The sequence below is a fragment of the Elgaria multicarinata genome, chromosome 2, assembly GCF_023053635.1.
Source record: "Elgaria multicarinata webbii isolate HBS135686 ecotype San Diego chromosome 2, rElgMul1.1.pri, whole genome shotgun sequence".
Lineage (NCBI taxonomy): Eukaryota > Metazoa > Chordata > Lepidosauria > Squamata > Anguidae > Elgaria > Elgaria multicarinata.
The window spans coordinates 38,603,125-38,620,656 of NC_086172.1; the positions used below are offsets into that span (position 1 = coordinate 38,603,125).

A 17,532-nucleotide genomic window follows, 5' to 3' on the forward strand; every position below is an offset into this window, starting at 1 on the left:
GGAAGGACATACAACTTAGTATTAAAGTGGTCCTGCTTGCTGCGCTTGTAACTCGGTTGACATTTGCTATTTAGAGGATTCCTTACGATGTTTGTTTGATAGAGTATAAATTAATGAAATTAGTCTGATGTAAGCTTGGTGTTACTTGTCGATTTTTAAATAGTTACGGTCAATAAATGTGGCACTTTGGTAGAATGCAGTAAATTCAATTGATCAGTTGCCTTTCAAAGAGAAGTAAATATAAAATATTCGTTAAAATGACTGTTACTGAACTGTCGTGGGTTTTGCAGTATCAGGTAGGTGCTGGATAACTAATGTGCAGCATGAATGGGGGTGTCTTTAATTACAACTTTGTTTGGCATGCTTCACCTAGAGTAGCCTTCCCCAGCCTGGTGCTCTCCAGACATTTTGGACTACATTTCCCAGCATTCCTGACCACTGGAGTATTGCGTTCAGTTCTGGGCTCCACAATTCAAGAACGACGCAGACAAGCTGGAGTGTGTTCAGAGGAGGGCAATGAGGATGATCAGGGGTCTGGAAACAAAGCCCTATGAAGAGAGACTGAAACAACTGGGCATGTTTAGCCTGGAGAAGAGAAGATTTAGGGGAGACATGATAGCACTCTTCAAATATTTAAAAGGTTGTCACACAGAGGAGGGCCAGGATCTCTTCTTGATCATCTCAGAGTGCAGGACACAGAATAACGGTCTGAAGTTACAGGAAGTCAGATTCCGGCTGGACATCAGGAAAAACTTCCTGACTGTTAGAGCAGTACGACAATGGAACCAGTTACCTAGGGAGGTTGTGGGCTCTCCCACACTAGAGGCCTTCAAGAGGCAGCTGGACAACCATCTATCAGGGATGCTTTAGGGTGGATTCCTGCATTTAGCAGGGGGTTGGACTCGAGGGCATTATAGGCCCCTTCCAACTCTACTATTCTGTGATTCTATGATTCCCATGGTGGCTGGAGCTGATGGGAGTTGAAGTGCAAAACGTCTGGTAAGTTGGAGAAGGTGAACCGTCCAGAGAGCTTCGGCTATTGGGCGGTATAGAAATGTAATAAATAAATAAATAAATAAATAAATAAATAAATAAGGTTGACCTAGAGGACAATACATTTCCTCCTGTCATTTCAATTCCTGATGGCCTGATACTTGGATTTCTCTTTAAAAGTGATATACTAGTTGGTCATGAGATCTTTCTTTTTCTTTTTTACCACTGCCAGGTATTATTTGGAATTATAGCAAAGTGAAACCTCATCCTGTAGAGCAATGGTTCTCAACCTTCCTAATGCCACGACCCTTTAATACAGTTCCTCATGTTGTGGTGACCCCAAACCATAAAATTATTTTCGTTCTTCTCTACACGATCCATTGTCATGGGATGGTTTGCTAATGAAAATAATACATAACAATAGCTTTAATAATACAAAAGATGATACATGACATAGTTCAGTCAATACAGTTTCCTAAGACCATTGGAAATATGTGTTTTCCGATGGTCTTAGGCGACCCCTGTGAAAGGGTCATTCGACCCCCAAAGGGGTCCTGACCCACAGGTTGAGAACCGCTGCTGTAGAGGTTGGTAGACTGCAATGCCCATCATCCCTAGCCAACATAGCCAGTCATGTGCCTGTTCAGTCTGCTGTATGCTAACTATTGATGGCTTACTTCAAGGTCCCTAGTCTCCTTTCTTCTAATTATTTATTTTTACCCTGGACTTGGGCTGAACAGAGGACATCTAAAAGTTTATGGACTGTTTTCTTATGGCCTTAAGATAGAGAACTGTTGCAAGTAAAGAAGGACACTTCAACTCCCAATAAAACCAATATTTTCTAAACTGAGAACCCTTAAGAGTTCCTTAGAAGTTTATTGGGGGTTTCTTTAAAGAGAAGGCCAATAATAACGGCCATGCTTCCGGAAACACAGCTTAACCACCACCAGCAATCTATTCCTGGAATATTTCCGGGCACACAGGGAGCGGGGTCTGTTTACAACACACTGTTAGTTCATGCAGGGCAGGGTTGTTGAAACTCTTACAGGCCATGGTCCGATTTTAGATCTCAGGGGGCTACATTCCAGTGGCGGCCATGGCCAGAAATACCAAATATACCTGCCTATTTTAGTTTAAAACTCTTATTGCCAGTAATTAAGCCTTAGTTAAACCTTTTAGAATGTGGAAAAACTGCAAAAGCCAAATGATGGGTGGCTGGGGGAAGTAGGTGTGGCCATCAAGAGGACCCCAGAGGGCCAGATTGTGACCAGAACTCAGGCGCAAATCAGAACATCCACCAGCCAGAAAGGCTGTTGTTGACAAGGTAGAGTAGAGTCTCAGCTTAAAAAGGAAGGCCTTTCTTCATGGGTGTCATGCCCCTATTGGAATACTCCTCCAAGGAGGAAGAGTTAAACACCTCAACAGAAGATGATGCCCATTTCCTGTCAGGACGTGCACCGCAACAGGGGCCTGACTCCGTGGAGGAGCCTACTAAGGTCCCAGCTACTCAGGAAGAGGGGGACTCAGAGGAGGAAGCTGAGGAACACACACACACACACACCCAAGTCTCAGGAAGCACCAGAGGAGGCAGGCCCAACTCAGGAAACCTTGACAAAGTGTCAGGCTGCAGCAGAGGTCTAATCAGGAGGGAAGGAACTCCTTATGAGTATGGGGTCTGTCCAGAGAGCTCTAATGTACTGCACTCTGCAGCTGAGCCCTGGGTGGGGCAGCAGGCTCTGCTGTTAAAAGCCTTCAGTGCCTGCCTTGCCAGTGTTGGAAACAACACTGTTCCAGCAGCTTCAGTTCCTTGGACCTTGCCTCCTGGACCTTGCCCTGTTATTGATGCTCCATGATGCTGACCATTGAACTCCTTCTTGAATTTGCTTCTGGAGTGTGTGATGTATCTGACTTCCTAGCTGGGTTTTCACCTCTGCCTGCACTTTTGACCACTGCTGCCTTAGCCTGACCCCATGTATCTGACTGCCTGTATTTGACCATTTGCCTCCTTAATTGATCACTGTATTGTTAGGTCCCTGTATTGACTGGCAAAGAGCCAGGACTCAGTTTAGAGTGGGACACTGGGACTGTGGTCCTGGTGATATACCTGTTCTAGACACATGAATGCACATAACGCCAAGGGTTCCTGACCTTAGCATGAGCTAAGCGAGTTCCCGAGAACATGCTCCAGAACCTTCCACAAAATGCAGAAATCCATGGCAAAACTGAGGAGGTCCTTTGCAGAAAAGTCAATGTGGAAAGTGTTTCCTGAAGATAGGAAGTCTGAAAACTGCTTACCTAAACCAGTTAAAGATGAAGACAGTGGTCTCAATACAGCAGAGTTAGGCATAAAGCACACTTAAATATTTTTCTCCCCTTTATAGCTGGGACTGAATATAGTTCATCACAATTTAGTGAACAGAGGGTGCAAACAAAAGGTTGGAAGTCATATTAGTTTGCCCATCCCCACCTAATTAGATTTTCTAAATCCTGGACAATCTTTTTACCTGTGCTGTGTGTAATTTTGGCCTAAATTAAGATCTGTTGAAATAAATGTGCGTAAGTTTTCCAACTGTTCCTTTCTTGCACAAAACAGCTGGTTTGCCCAGGATAATGAGTTTTCAAGCAGCTTGTAAATTAAATTCTTGTGGTTCACGCCATTACAAAATGGGTTGCAACTTCAGAGAGCTAACTTGGAAAACGATCTGTTAGGATAACTTCCAAGTGACCTTGTGATAGAGCTTATGTTATCGCTATACAATGTGACCTCTGGTGCCCTTGTGTCCTGTAAAGATATTTTAAGCAACTGCAGAGTTCAGACACTTATCAGTGGTCACTGACACATGTGTGCTAGACTAGAAAAATGTTTTCCAGTGCTTGGTGTGTGGAAAACTTAATGGTGGGGGGATGTTTGGGGAGGGGGAGGGACAGTTTTAGAGAAAGCAAGAAGACTGAGCAGACCCTCTGCAGATATCGTGATTGGAAAGTCAAATTTCCTTGTCTTGAGTTGTAAGGACCTTTATTTATTTATAGGTAGGGCTATGGGCCCATTCACACAATCACCTTACACTCTGGAAGGTGTGGGCTTTAGTCAGGCTGTACTGACATTTGTCTCTGTGCTGTATTGTGCTGAAGCAGTCATGCCATTGCCAGCTGGCAGATACTGAACTCTGTGCAGACCTGGCACAATAACAGTGCATTCTTGGGTCAGTCCCAAATCCTTAGTGCCTGGGCCCCATTTTTTAAATTAAAACCCTTTTATTAATGTTGCTGTTGTTTTTGCTCCAGCTCTGAGTGGCTTCCGGCCCAAATGTACTGGAGGTAATGTGATTCTAGAGCATTATAGGGGTAGGGAGAAAGATAGTCACTTCCTCAGGTGGAGGAACGTAGCAGCCACCATTTTGGACTTGCTTCCCAATGCCTGGAAGAAGTGTCACTCCTGAGCCTCCCTGCCCCCCCCCCCCCGCACCTCACACTAACACCAGCCTGCTATTTGGCCATTAGTAGATTATTTATTCTAATTTTTACATTTATATCCCACTTTTTTCATCTGGCAACCCAAGCTTACCCGGGGCTTCATGACGACGCTTTGGCACCCCGAGCCCTCAAAAACCCCATGCTTGTGCTCCTGTGGCTTGTTCTCCCTCTAAGGAGTAGGCACGGGGTTTGCATTGGGGAGCTGCTGCTGCACCTGTGCACTGCCCCATAACTGCACAGGCACCACTGTGTGTCTGCATGCTCCTCCATGGTTTTTTTTTTTTAACCTTGCCTTTTCACCATCCCATGCCAGAGAAGCATGGAGGTGTCCCAGCAGCCATTTGGCTCAATGCCCCCTCCCCGCTGTCCGGGCAGATGACGACCAATCAGGGGTCTCCATCTGCTTGGGACTTCCTACCAGGACTCTGGAGTGACGGCAGACACAGATGTGCCATTGTCACCTCGCTGCATTGGAAAAGTCCCCGACTTTTTATTTCAGATCTTCAGGGGAAAGCCCTGGGATGGCTCTTATACTGTTCATCCAGCCATGTGCTAGAACATATTCTTGCTCTGCCTAAAACTACTGGCAGTTTAAACAGTCTAACTGCCTTTTGTAAGTAATCGAGCTGAGTTCATTTTTTGCTAGGAATGTTATTACATAGGGTGACCCTGTGAAAAGGAGGACAGGGCTCCTGTATCTTGAACAGTTGTATTGAAAAGGGTATTTCAGCAGGTGTCATTTGTATATATGAAGAACCTGGTGAAATTTCCTCTTCATTTCAACAGTTAAAGCTGCAGGTGCCCTGCCCCCTTTTGAATCAGGTCACTCTAGTATCATTCCTGCAGCTCTAACTGTTGTGAGGAAGAGGGAATTTCACCTGGTTCTCTCTCTATACAAATGACACTTGCTGAAATTCCTTTTTCTATGCAACTGTTAAAGATACAGGAGCCATGTCCTCCTTTTCATAGGGTCACCCTATATTTCATAAATAGTTTAGCAGCCCTAATGGCAACTTTAACACAAAAATTACTTGTGGGAGTTTTCTGATCCTGTCGCATAATACCTGCATTTTAAAAAAGTGTCCTGAACGCCTTGGAAAAAGGTGAATGTGGTGTGCAGACAGACAAAAAAATCTTCAAAAGCTTGAATTAAGCCCCAGGCATACACGAGCTTTGTATCCTCTTATCTAAGGAAAAATACGCTGTGCCCTTAATTGTCCCATTATGTGTACAAGGCATTCCCCTCGATAAAAGGAACTCTTTTCATGCAATGAAGCAACAGGATCACTACCAATATTTTTAAATGAACTAACTGATTCAAGAAAAGTTACTGTCTGGTTCACTCTTCCTTGTCGTCTCCTCCACCCGCTGCAAACAGTCTCTGGCAAAACTTGACTGTAAGTGGCATAGCTATTTGTGTTTGTTGTTCTGGAAAGTAAATTGTAAAGGCACAGACTATCAAGCAACGGCCTGTGAAAGTATTTGCAGCACCCCTTCCATTTGTACTCCTCTGAAATATGTCTAGAGTTTGCCCTTGAGTGGTATATTCATGGTAACAAATGCTTCAATCTCTTAACGTTATGCTTTCACGGAGATGGCCTTTAAAATCCTCTTGTGGACAAGCTAGCTGTGGCTTCAAGATACTTTTTTGTTTTGTTTTGCGAATCAATACCTAGGTCTGTTCTGAAAGCACATAAATGTCAGCTTCTGACTCTGCTCTGTGCATGAAATGTAATGAATGGTGAGAGGAACAGCTGGCACTGGAAACAAATTGGCTGCCTTGAAATATATTTATTGAATTCATAGGCTGTTTTGCCTAGCAAGGGAAGCGCGTAATGGCCAAACGTGCCCATTTACCTATTGGCAAATAGCTTCCAATTAAAAAATAAATTGCTCATTGAGATTCAAGCATGCCAGGAGCTTAGAAACAAATTTATTAGCATAATTAGCAGCATCAGAAAGAAAGAGCACATTGTGAGCTTAAACACTGATTTTACCAGCACCTTATAACAAACACTGTCAATGTGCAATTAATAGTGCAAAGTTATTTTTAGGATGGTTAATCTGGATTTTTAGTTGTATGATAAGAGATGCCTGGAACTGAAATAGTCGTGACCCACTTTGGCAATGGGGGTGGAGTCTGATGAAACTCTCCTGTTAGAGAAGATTGAATCTGCCCACTTAGAATGGTAGTTCTTAAGCGTTTATTAAAGGCGCCCACTTGGACATATAAAGCCACGTGCTGCATTTTCCTCTAAGGACTTCTGCTGACAACCTGGCAACCTGAACCAAAGTTTTCCATGATTTTGTAGTAGTCCTGGCACAGTATTTATAAATACTCACTTAGGAAGTGCATAATTAAACACTGGATTTCACTGCCACAAGATTTTGTGCTGGCTACCTGCTTAGATGGCTCTTTCTTTTTTAAAGAACTGAATGAGATTGTGCAGGATATCCGTGGCTGCTAAGAATGGGCAATGTCCAACAGTGTCATTCCACACATTCAAATAGTGCTAACAGAGCTCTGCCAGATCTTTCTGGTGCCCAAGCGGTTGTGGGCAACTGGTAGCGGGCAACTGGTTGCACAAGTGTAAAGTGAAACTGCTTGTGCAACTACGCTTGCACAAATGAAACTTCAGTTGGATCCTCCTCTTGCGTGCAGTTCGGAGCTTAGTTTCTGCTAGCACAACATCATTTGCACTAATGGAATGACACAGTTGGATACTGCCCTATGGTAGTCAAATGGAGCTCCATATTCAGAGGCCATATACCTTTGAATATCAGATGCTGGGGACAAACTACAGAGGAAAGCCATTGTCTTCACCCCCTGCTTATAGTCACCTAAAAGCACTTGCTAATAGCTGCTAGAAACAAAATATCAAACGAGATGGTCCTTGATCTGATCCAGCAAGAATCAAACCAAAGGAGGGTGGAATACCAATGGCCAATGCTTTACCATAGATATTATGAGTATGGTTACACATTCTGTATCATTCAGTTGTATGTTCATTTGATGGGAATGCTCTTCTTCCATATTGTACCTTTTAAACCATCTCTTGTAGACGACAACTTCTGCAGAACCAATGTGTTATCTATCACACAGCACCTGTGTTTGCGCATAACAATAAGATTGCTCTGAACGTATTTTTAATCATACAATCTCATAATAATAAGCAATAGAATGTTGTCATGGGCCAATACATTTCCCCATTGCAGCCAATATTTGCAATGTTCAGTATGCAAACTGCCCAGAGAGCTTAGGCTATGGGGTGGTATATAAATGTCATAAATAAATAAATAAATATTATTTTGGAAACATTAGCTAATTCCTCTATCAACAAAGCCAAAATAAGGTAATTAAGCAAGTTTTGCCAATATATAGATTACTAATGGGGCACCGTTTATGAATTGTCAAAAAAAATGCATAATCAAAAAGCAGGACAAAAGATGGTACAGATTTGCATAAATCTGCATGTACTACAAACTAGAAGGATCTTGGAATTGTTGTAGATCACAAGCTGAATATGAGCCAACAGTGCGATATGGCTGCAAGAAAGGCAAATGCTATTTTGGGTTGCATTAATAGAAGTATAGCTTCCAAATCACCTGAGGTACTGGTTCCTCTCTATTCAGCCCTGGTTAGGCCTCATCTAGAGTATTGCGTTGAGTTCTGGGCTCCACAATTCAAGAAGGATGCAGACAAGCTGGAGCGTGTTCAGAAGAGGGCAACCAGGATGATCAGGGTCTGGAAACAAAGCCCTATGAAGAGAGACTAAAAGAGCAGGGCATGTTTAGCCTGGAGAAGAGAAGATTGAGGGGAGACATGATAGCACTCTTCAAATACTTAAAAGGTTGTCACACAGAGGAAGGCCAGGATCTCTTCTCGATCCTCCCAGAGTGCAGAACACAGAATAACGGGCTCAAGTTAAAGGAAGCCAGATTCCAGCTGGACATCAGGAAAAACTTCCTGACTGTTAGAGCAGTACGACAATGGAATCAGTTACCTAGGGAGGTTGTGGGCTCTCCCACACTAGAGGCATTCAAGAGGCGGCTGGACAACCATCTGTCAGGGATGCTTTAGGGTGGATTCCTGCATTGAGCAGGGGGTTGGACTCGATGGCCTTGTAGGCCCCTTCCAATTCTGCTATTCTATGATTCTATATGTGTAGATGTAAATTTAGAAATGGTTATTATAATTTACATCTCACATAGAGAGATGTAAACAGTACATCTCACCATAGTGTGGAAAACTGTGACCTATATGCTTGCCTGCCCAGTCTGCTGTCCAGGTGTTCACTGTTGATTGGTGTTAGTTCTTATGGTTCTTTATATTTAAACTGGAATTAAACATGACACTTTCCAATAGAGGACACCATCAAGTAGTGGACAGTCCTTTAGCAGCCCTTCAAACAGAGCAAGGGTCAGGAGAAAGTAGTTCTCCGATGGTTTGGACTTCAACTCCCAGCATTCCTGGCTGTTGGCCATGCTGGCAAGGCCTTCGTGGAGTTGGAAGTCCTAGTCATCTGGAGATCTACCTTCCCCCCACCCCTGAAATACGGGATTGTTCTCTGTAAAAGAGGACACATGGCCACACCAATTGCTAAAGTAAGGCTAAATAAGGCTTGCAGAATTTATGATTCACCGAAGTGAATGCATGTATTGTGGGTTGCTAGATTTCCTGCTTGGTAAACACAGGGATGGAAGCAAAAGCGGGAGTTGTGTTAAGGCCTCTGTGGATTGGCTTTGGCATAGTGGTCCCAAGATGTGTAAACCTCAGGTAAACCTCCAACCTCCTCTCCCCCACCCCCACCCCCCAATAGTGAGGCAAAGCTACCATTCACGTGCCTGTCCATGGGACCCAAAGGATTTCTGGACCAGCCCAGAGACAGATCTTCTTGTATCCCAAAAGTTGCTGTTTGGGGATGTGCAGATAAACCCTAAAAGCCAAGAACATGCATCTGGCTTCAAATGCATTTCATTTCCCTACAAATACTATGTTCAGTGGAAATCTTTGTAGCTGCTTTATAGAACTCTATTTATTGTCTTGCATCGTTCATAGTTCAAATACTAATTAATAATTAGTGACCCTTTCTTCAGTTTTTCTTTCTTTTACTGACATGACAACTATTAATCTTTTTTAATTAATGAATAATAGTTCCATGATTTCGGAAAAGTGTTTCTCAAACCATTTCTTTTTGGAAAGGACAAATTAACAGCCTATTCAGATGCAGCCTATCACCAACACAGAGGAAATGTGGTTCATGGCTGGAGAGAATTGGGAGATTCATGTTCTGAGTTCAGCGCTGTGATGTATTCGTGTTCTATTATTTCCTACTCTCAGCTCAGCCTCCATCAGGAGAATTTCAAATCTTCCTATCTTCAGTTCTTATTACAGTCAGTATCAGGAGAATGAGTTATCCGAGACGTTAATTTGCCTATTACAGGTTCCTCTTTTCATTATGCATTCTTACTGATAGCACCAAATGCAACAGCAGAAATTGGCACTTCATTGTCATGATAAAGACTCAAGATGAAAATAGCCAAACATAAATCAAGTCTCTGGAAGACACTCCGAAGATTTCAAAATGAATAGAAAATGCAGCACTAGTTACTCTTTATGGTGAAGGTAGTAAAAGAAGACAAAGTCAAAGGACTCTTCTGAGGCAAACTTATATACTACTTCGATTTAAACAATGAATAAATTAAAGCTTGTCCCATAACACCTTTCATAGTCTCTGACTGCAACTGCTGCAGGTTCTAAGGCTTGTGTTATAACTTCCATCATGTCCCAGCTAGAATGGTCCAACACATCTGAAGGACGGAGGCACAGGAGGACAAAGCTAACAGCCATGTGTACTTGTTGAAAATGCAATGCTGCCATAGAGTGAGTCAAACCGTATAGGTTGGCTGTCTGGCCTCGAAAGGCTGCTAGAGGATGAGGTTGGAGGGAATAAAAAATACATTCTGATGACTTCTGCATGTTTTCTAATATATTACATTTACTAATATTACATCCCAATTGGATTACTGTTAATGCGTTCTGTGTAGGGCTGCCTTTAAAGAGTGTTCGGAAACTTCAGCTGGTTCAAAGAGCTGCAGCCAGAGTGTTGACCAGGGTTGGTTATAGGGAGCACACAACTCCCCTGTTAAAACAGCTCCACTAGCTTCCAGTCTGTTTCTGGGCACAATTCAGAGTGCTGGTTATGACCTATAAAGCCCTATATGGCTCGGGTCCAGGTTATCTGAAAGACCCTATTCTCGCTTACGAGCCTGGCCGTGCTTTGAGAACTTTAGGGAAAGCCCTTCTCTTGGCCCCACCACCATCACAGGCACGCCTGGTGGGAATGTGGGAGAGGGCCTTCTTGGTGGCTGCCCCAAGCTCTGGAACTCCCTTTCCAAGGAAGCTAAACTGGCTCCCTCCTTGGTGTATTTCCGGAGGCAGGCTAAAACTTTTCTGTTCCAGCAGGCCTTTGGCAAATAATCGGGACTTTTAAAACTGCTCCTGCCTATCTCTCCTCTCTCATCTCACACTATTGCCCCGCTCGTGCTCTCCGCTCCTCTGATGCCATGCTTCTCGCCTGCCCAAGGACCTCTACTTCCCTTACTCGGCTTCATCCTTTTTCTTCTGCTGCCCCTTACGCCTGGAACGCTCTTCCAGAACACTTGAGAACTACCAACTCAATCACAGCTTTTAAAACTCAGCTAAAAACTTTTCTGTTCCCTATAGCTTTTAAATATTGAGTTTGTTCTGACTCTATACTGTTTAGCTTCACCCTACCCGGTGCCTGTTTACACTTCCCTGTGCCTGTTTGCATTCTCTTTCCCTCCTTATTGTTTACTACAACTTTATTAGATTGTAAGCCTATGCGGCAGGGTCTTGCTATTTACTGTGTAATCTGTACAGCACCATGTACATTGATGGTGCTATATAAATAATAATAATAATAATAATAATAATAATAATAATAATAATAATAATTTAATATATTTTTAACTTTGTATATTTCTATTTATAGGTTTTAAATGTATGTTTTAAATTTTGTTCATAGTGCAGTGCCAGCTTTAAACCCTGCCAATTTCGTGCTGCTGGGGGCTTATTCCAGCTTATCTGTGAAGTATTTTAAAATGGAATAAGGTGAGGGGGGACTTCAGGAGACCTCCTGTTTGATTACAGTGTCGTTAAATTGACACGGAAATATCCATGAGAGGCCAGAAACAAGTGTGCTATAAATAGCCCATCTAGAGAATGCACAGTCATCTTTAACACAAAAGCAATCAATGAAAGTGATCAAATGGAACTTAAATCTAAAAAGTCTCACTGATTTCAATGGGAGCTTGTCACAAGTACGTTTTGTTGAATTGTGTCCCAATAGCTGTAATGATACATCTAGAGAGTACTTAAGATCTAGGGTGCCCATATGAAAAGGAGGACAGAGCTCCTGTATCTTTAACAGTTGTATTGAAAAGGGAAGTTCAGCAGGGGTCATTTGTATATATGGAGAACCTGGTGAATTTTCCTCTTCATCACACCAGTTAAAGCTGCAGGTGCCCTGCCCTCTTTTAAATCTGGTCACTCTAGCATAGCTCCTGCAGCTTTAACTGTGGTGATGAAGAGGGAATTTCACCAGGTTCTCCATATATACAAATGGCACCTGCTGAAATTCCCTTTTCAATACAACTGTTAAAGATACAGGAGCCCTGTCCTCCTTTTCATATGGTCACCCTAGATCACCTGCTCTTACATGAACTGGAGAGGCCTTTTTTTGTGGAACCCTGCCTACTGAAGTTCAGTGAGGATTTGTTCTTCTTAGTAGTGGTGACTTTGGAATGGGCTTTTTAGGTCTGGGTGGTTCGTACCTATACTTAATGGGTTTTCACCACCACGTGAAAACAGTTTTATTTGCTCAGGCCTTTTAATGCTGGATGTTATATGGTTTTATCTTCTAACTGCTTTTAGTTGTCTATTGCTTCATTCTATTTATCCAACTGCTTTTACATTGACATTGTAGTGTTGTTTTATTTTTCAATGTTTGATATTTGTGTGGTTTTTAATTTATAAGCTGTCTTGGAAATGTATTGAATGGCAGGATAAAAACAGATGAAATAAAATTTATCAGATTTAACACATTTATTCATGGAGTTTTGAATTCTGCTGACAAGACTTACATGCATATTAAGAATACGTTCCTATTCACACTTCCCTGTGAGTAAGTCTCAGTGAAAACAATATGACATACTTCTGAGTAAACCAAGGATTGTGCTGGCTACGTCTTATCATTGAACTTTGTAGGTAGCTAAAGAACAAGGAGGGAAGCCCTCAATAAATAGAACAATTAAAATAATAATAATAATTTATTTCTTACCCACCTCTCTGATTGGATCGAGGCGGGGAACAACAGCAAGCATAGAATACATAATATACTGATTAAAAACATAGCATACACTGTTAAAAAAAAACCATCCTAAAGGCATACTAAAACCATCTTAAAATTCCACTGGATAGGCCTGCCGAAAGAGATAAGTCTTGATAGCTTTCTTGAATGCTAAAAGACTGTCAAAATTGGGTTTGTCCACAGAGTTTTAAGAATTTAATTCTGATTGGTTCACTTTTCTTTTCTTTTCAGCCTTTGGAAGGCCAAGTTTGGGACCTGTTACGAGAAGCAGACGAAACCGCAGCAGAAAACAAAGATCAAGGGCAGGTGTATGATGCTATGGCAGAAACACTGGGAGATGCTTGGGATTCCCTTGTTAGTTTTCTAGAGAAGCGGAGGGTGCTTTTGAAACTTACTTCGAGTTTTTTTGAAAATGCTCTTGAGGTTTGTATACAAAAATCAAATGTATTTTAATTGCGAAGAAATAGCTATATATTATCAAAAAGATTCCTTTTCTAGTTGATTGCATTCTTTCACTAAATTAGAAAGAAATAAATGAAAGATAATCTCGGATATGTTGCTTTTTCTGTTCCCACCCCACCCCCAAAAAGGGGAGTGATCAGAACCAACGCGACCTTATCTAATAATGAATTGCAATTAAAAATAATGCAAAATTATACTGATCTCTTCTGGCAGGCCTACCCCGGTGAATTTTAAGAGGGTTTATTGTGGGTGTTATTAATATTGTATCAGTTTTATATGTTTTAATCAGTTTTATGCATTTTATGATATTTTTGTATTTAATGTTTTTCCTGCCTCGATCCAGAGGGAGAGGCGGGTAAGAAATACTACTACTACTACTAATAATAATAATAATAATAATAATAATAATAAATATTATTAAAATTAGATTGTTGAAATGCTTTTTAAGTCTTCTGCATAGTGATTAGGAATGTAATTACCTTTAGAAAAACTCTTTTTGCTTCACTTGGAATTTCTCAGAGCCTCCAAATCTGCCTTGAAATGTTTCATCTTCTGAAAACTGGCAGAGACATAGGGATGTGTGGTTCCTTTCCCTGAAAAATTTCACTAGTTATTGAACTGTTGTTGACCAGGGCAGGATCTACACTATTCATTACACCGTTGTTTAAGTGCATTGTTGCGTCCTCCCTTGCTACGTTACAAAATGCAACTTGAGCCCAGTCAATCGAAATACCTTTTCTTCTATCGTTTTACCCCGGCACACTCTTCTTTAGAACGTTCTTCATTATGCTCATACCGGCTCTGAAGTAAACCTCCTTCTTCCGGTGACTCTGAGCTAGACCTGCCGGGATAAGCCGGCAGGGAGGCGGGGCGACGCGTAGGGACGAGGGAAGCCCTGCAGCGTCTTAAAGGGGCCACGTGCGCCCCAAAAGATAAGCGGTTTTTAAAAAAAATTAAGCCTCTGTCCCCTCTTTCACCGCCCTCCCTCCCCCTCCCCCTCATCACGTTGTGCCAGCTCTCCCTCCCCTAGAAAAGCCCTCACTTGTCCTAATCAGGAAGCAAAGACCATGGTCACGAGACATGACTTTGAAAGACGGCATTGAATACAACGAAAGGTTGGGGCACATTGTTAGTTTTAAAACGATTTTAACAGAAAGTGGAACGGTTTTAAAAGTCAGAAGAAACGTAACAACAACAGCATCACGTGACTGCTGACGTCATCTCTGCCAACTTGTTACGTTTCATCTAGACAAGTGTAGACGGGCTCTTGGTGATTAGCCTTAACAGCTTAGGAGCTACTTGTGCTTTCCTCTGAATTCTTCATGTTTCATCTAAGTAGGAACCTTTGGGCTGGTCCTACCATTAAGCAGCTGCCTCAAAAGATGCTTCTGAGTGTCATGAGAAGGTAGAAAATGGATAGGCATTTAAATTATGATGATAATTATGATTATGAATTTGTTGGGGTGTAAGATGTGCTTGTGAGATTTTCTGTCACAAGCACACCTTGCTTTTTCACACAGCAGGAAATGACGGGACATTCTATTTTTTAAAAAAGCTGGATTTAAAGGGGGCTATTTTGAGATGGAAAGAAGGCAAGAAGGAGCAGGAGATGCATGGGAGGCAGATGATGTCATCAAAAGGACCCGTGAACATCCATAAGTGGGGAGTAATGAGCATCTGATAAGACGCTTGTCTGATGATGCTCTAAGAGAGGTGAATGATCTTAGAAGCGGAGTGCTGGATAGAGCAGGGGGGCGGAGTTTCAACAATGGAAGGCCAGAGAGGGTTGCAGCAATCAAGGTATGAGCGCACCAAGGCATGGGCCAGAATCTTTACTGGGAGTACAAAGGAAAAGGAGAACAATATTTATGTGGGTTAATAAAATTGCTCCATATACAAGAGTTAGTAGAGCTATTTCAGCATTAAACTCAGGTGCTGTGGGCTCCAGAGAAAGATGGTTCACTGAAAACCAGAATCACACATGAACAGTGGCATGAAGGGTGCTTTCTGTGCTAACCTGTTAAAATGAAGCCGCTACCTATGTGGTTTTGTCAGTTTTCTCAATATCCTCACTACCTTTTCGGTTTATAATTCTCTGATGAAAATGGTATGAGATGTCATCACCCACAAATGACTTGCTGCCTTTGTGTGGTTATATTTTAATCAGCCACCGTGCTGCTGTTGACATTTCTTTTGACTACACATTGTCTGTACTCCTTGATTGGCTTTATGAACAGGGATTTGGCAGTCTGGTGTCGCAGAGGTTGTGCTTCTACTCACAGGGTTATTTTCAGATGGTTGCACGGAGGGACTTTCTGCCTGCTCTCTTAGTATTTGTATTGTGGGTTTCTGGAAGATGGGGTCCCTTCCTGTCCCTCATGTTTTTTTTTAATGTCTATAAGAAACTGCTGGGAGAGGTGATTTGTAGATTTGCAGTGAAGTGTCGCCGGTTGAATGATGACTCCTGGCCCTACTTCTTGTTGTCAAAAGATGCCTGACTGGTATCTGGTTATGGGCTAGATGAAGACCAGTAAATTGAAGCTTAATCCTGACAAACTAAAGGTTCAATGAGTGGACCTTTCTAGTTCAGGGAGATGGTGTTCAACTAGTTCTGGATGGAGTTCTCCCTGAAGGTGCAGCAGCTCCTTGATTCAGTCTTGTCTATACAGATCCAGGTGACCTGTATAGCATGAAATCAGGAGCTTTGACCTCTCCTGGGCAAACTCAGCCTCGCCATGCTGTTATGCATGCTGTGGAAACATCCTATCTGGATTACTGAAATGCATTAGACACAGGACCGTCTCCGAAAATGGTTTGGAAGCTTTAGAGTTTTGATCGCCCCTGCTTGCACGGATTATATCTCACTGGTCTTAAAATAACTTCACTGGCTGCCTATTCACTTCAGGCCCAATTCAAAGAGCTGAGGCTAACCTTGAAAGTCATAAATTAGTGCCTCTTCCCAAGCTGCCTGCATGCTAATACCTTTCTCCAAATGCCACCTGCACTACAGGTGAGATGGCTCCAATGATACTTTCCCTTTCTTTTTCTTTAAAACTCACGGGGCAGGGGGATTTCAAGAGACAAATGGTGGAGGTGGGGGGGAAGTCTAACCCTCCTCTGGAAATGTGGTGGTCCCGATCTGAATCAGGGCTATCCACACTTCCACGAGAGTAAAAAGAAGAAAAAAGACATCCCTCAGCTACATGCTACAGTGTGTCTCAGAGAATCACATGTTTTCTTTTTGTAAAATGGTGTCTTGAGCTCTGCAAGGGCAAATATGTGGTTTGGCATTTTGGCTGAAACCCAGCCTCTGCCTTACCATCCATTTCCTGGGGAGGTTACTTGCCCTTTGTAACTTGACAGGCTCTCAAGGCAGCCATTTTGTGGTGATGCCCATGACAGTTTCTCAGCTTTCCAAATCTGACTTAAGCCCCCGCAAAATTGCCTACCCTAAGCTGCACAATTAGCACAATGTGTTCTTTAGCTCTTGTGTTTTTACTGTGGGTTCTCTTGTATATATTGATTGTTATTTTACTTTAAGTTTTGTAAACTGCCTTGAAATCATGGATGAAATGTAACATATAAATGTTTCAAACCAGGGGCAGGCAACCAAGCTGGCAGGCTGGATGATGTCATGGATGATGTATTTAACAGCATATGCTGAGGGGTTTTTTTCTTAACTGAATCCAGAATAGTTGTTTTTAAATTAATATTGTCTGTTTTTATGCTTTTAATGGTTTTAAATTTTGTATATTTGTTTTTAATGTTCACTGTTTTTAATCTTTGTAAACCACCCAGAGAGCTTTGGCTATGTGGCAGTATATAAATGAAATAAATTAATAAATAAAGGGGAGGGCACTGCCCCAAAGTCCTGTTCTAAAGCCCCATTATCTGGCCCCAGCCACTTAAAGAAGAAAGCTGTTTTCTTTTCTCCATGCAGAGAGTCTCCATTCAGAAGACACTTTAAAGCATGGCTTTAACCATGATGGTTAAGCCAGAAAGCCGGGCTGTGTTCAGAAAACACCTTAAACCATGGCTTTAACCATGGTGAATAAAGCAAAAAGCCTTAAAGCCATGGTTTAAGGTGTCTTCTGAACACAGCCCAGCTTTCTGGCTTAACCAAAGCCATGGTTTAAGGTGTCTTCTGAATGGGCCCACAGAATCACAAAGCGCTGTGCCTCTCTCTCTCTACATGGGAGAAAGGAACTTG

General features: G+C 42.3%; 1 protein-coding gene across 1 annotated transcript in view; it reads left to right on the forward strand.

Annotated features, from left to right (window-relative positions):
* CCDC141 (coiled-coil domain containing 141) overlaps positions 1 to 17,532 on the forward strand; it is a 115,153-nt gene that overhangs the window by 14,391 nt on the left and 83,230 nt on the right. The window contains exon 3 of the mRNA XM_063116311.1: positions 13,092 to 13,283. Coding sequence (XP_062972381.1) covers positions 13,092 to 13,283 — 192 coding nt within the window. The remainder of the gene's footprint in view (positions 1 to 13,091; positions 13,284 to 17,532) is intronic.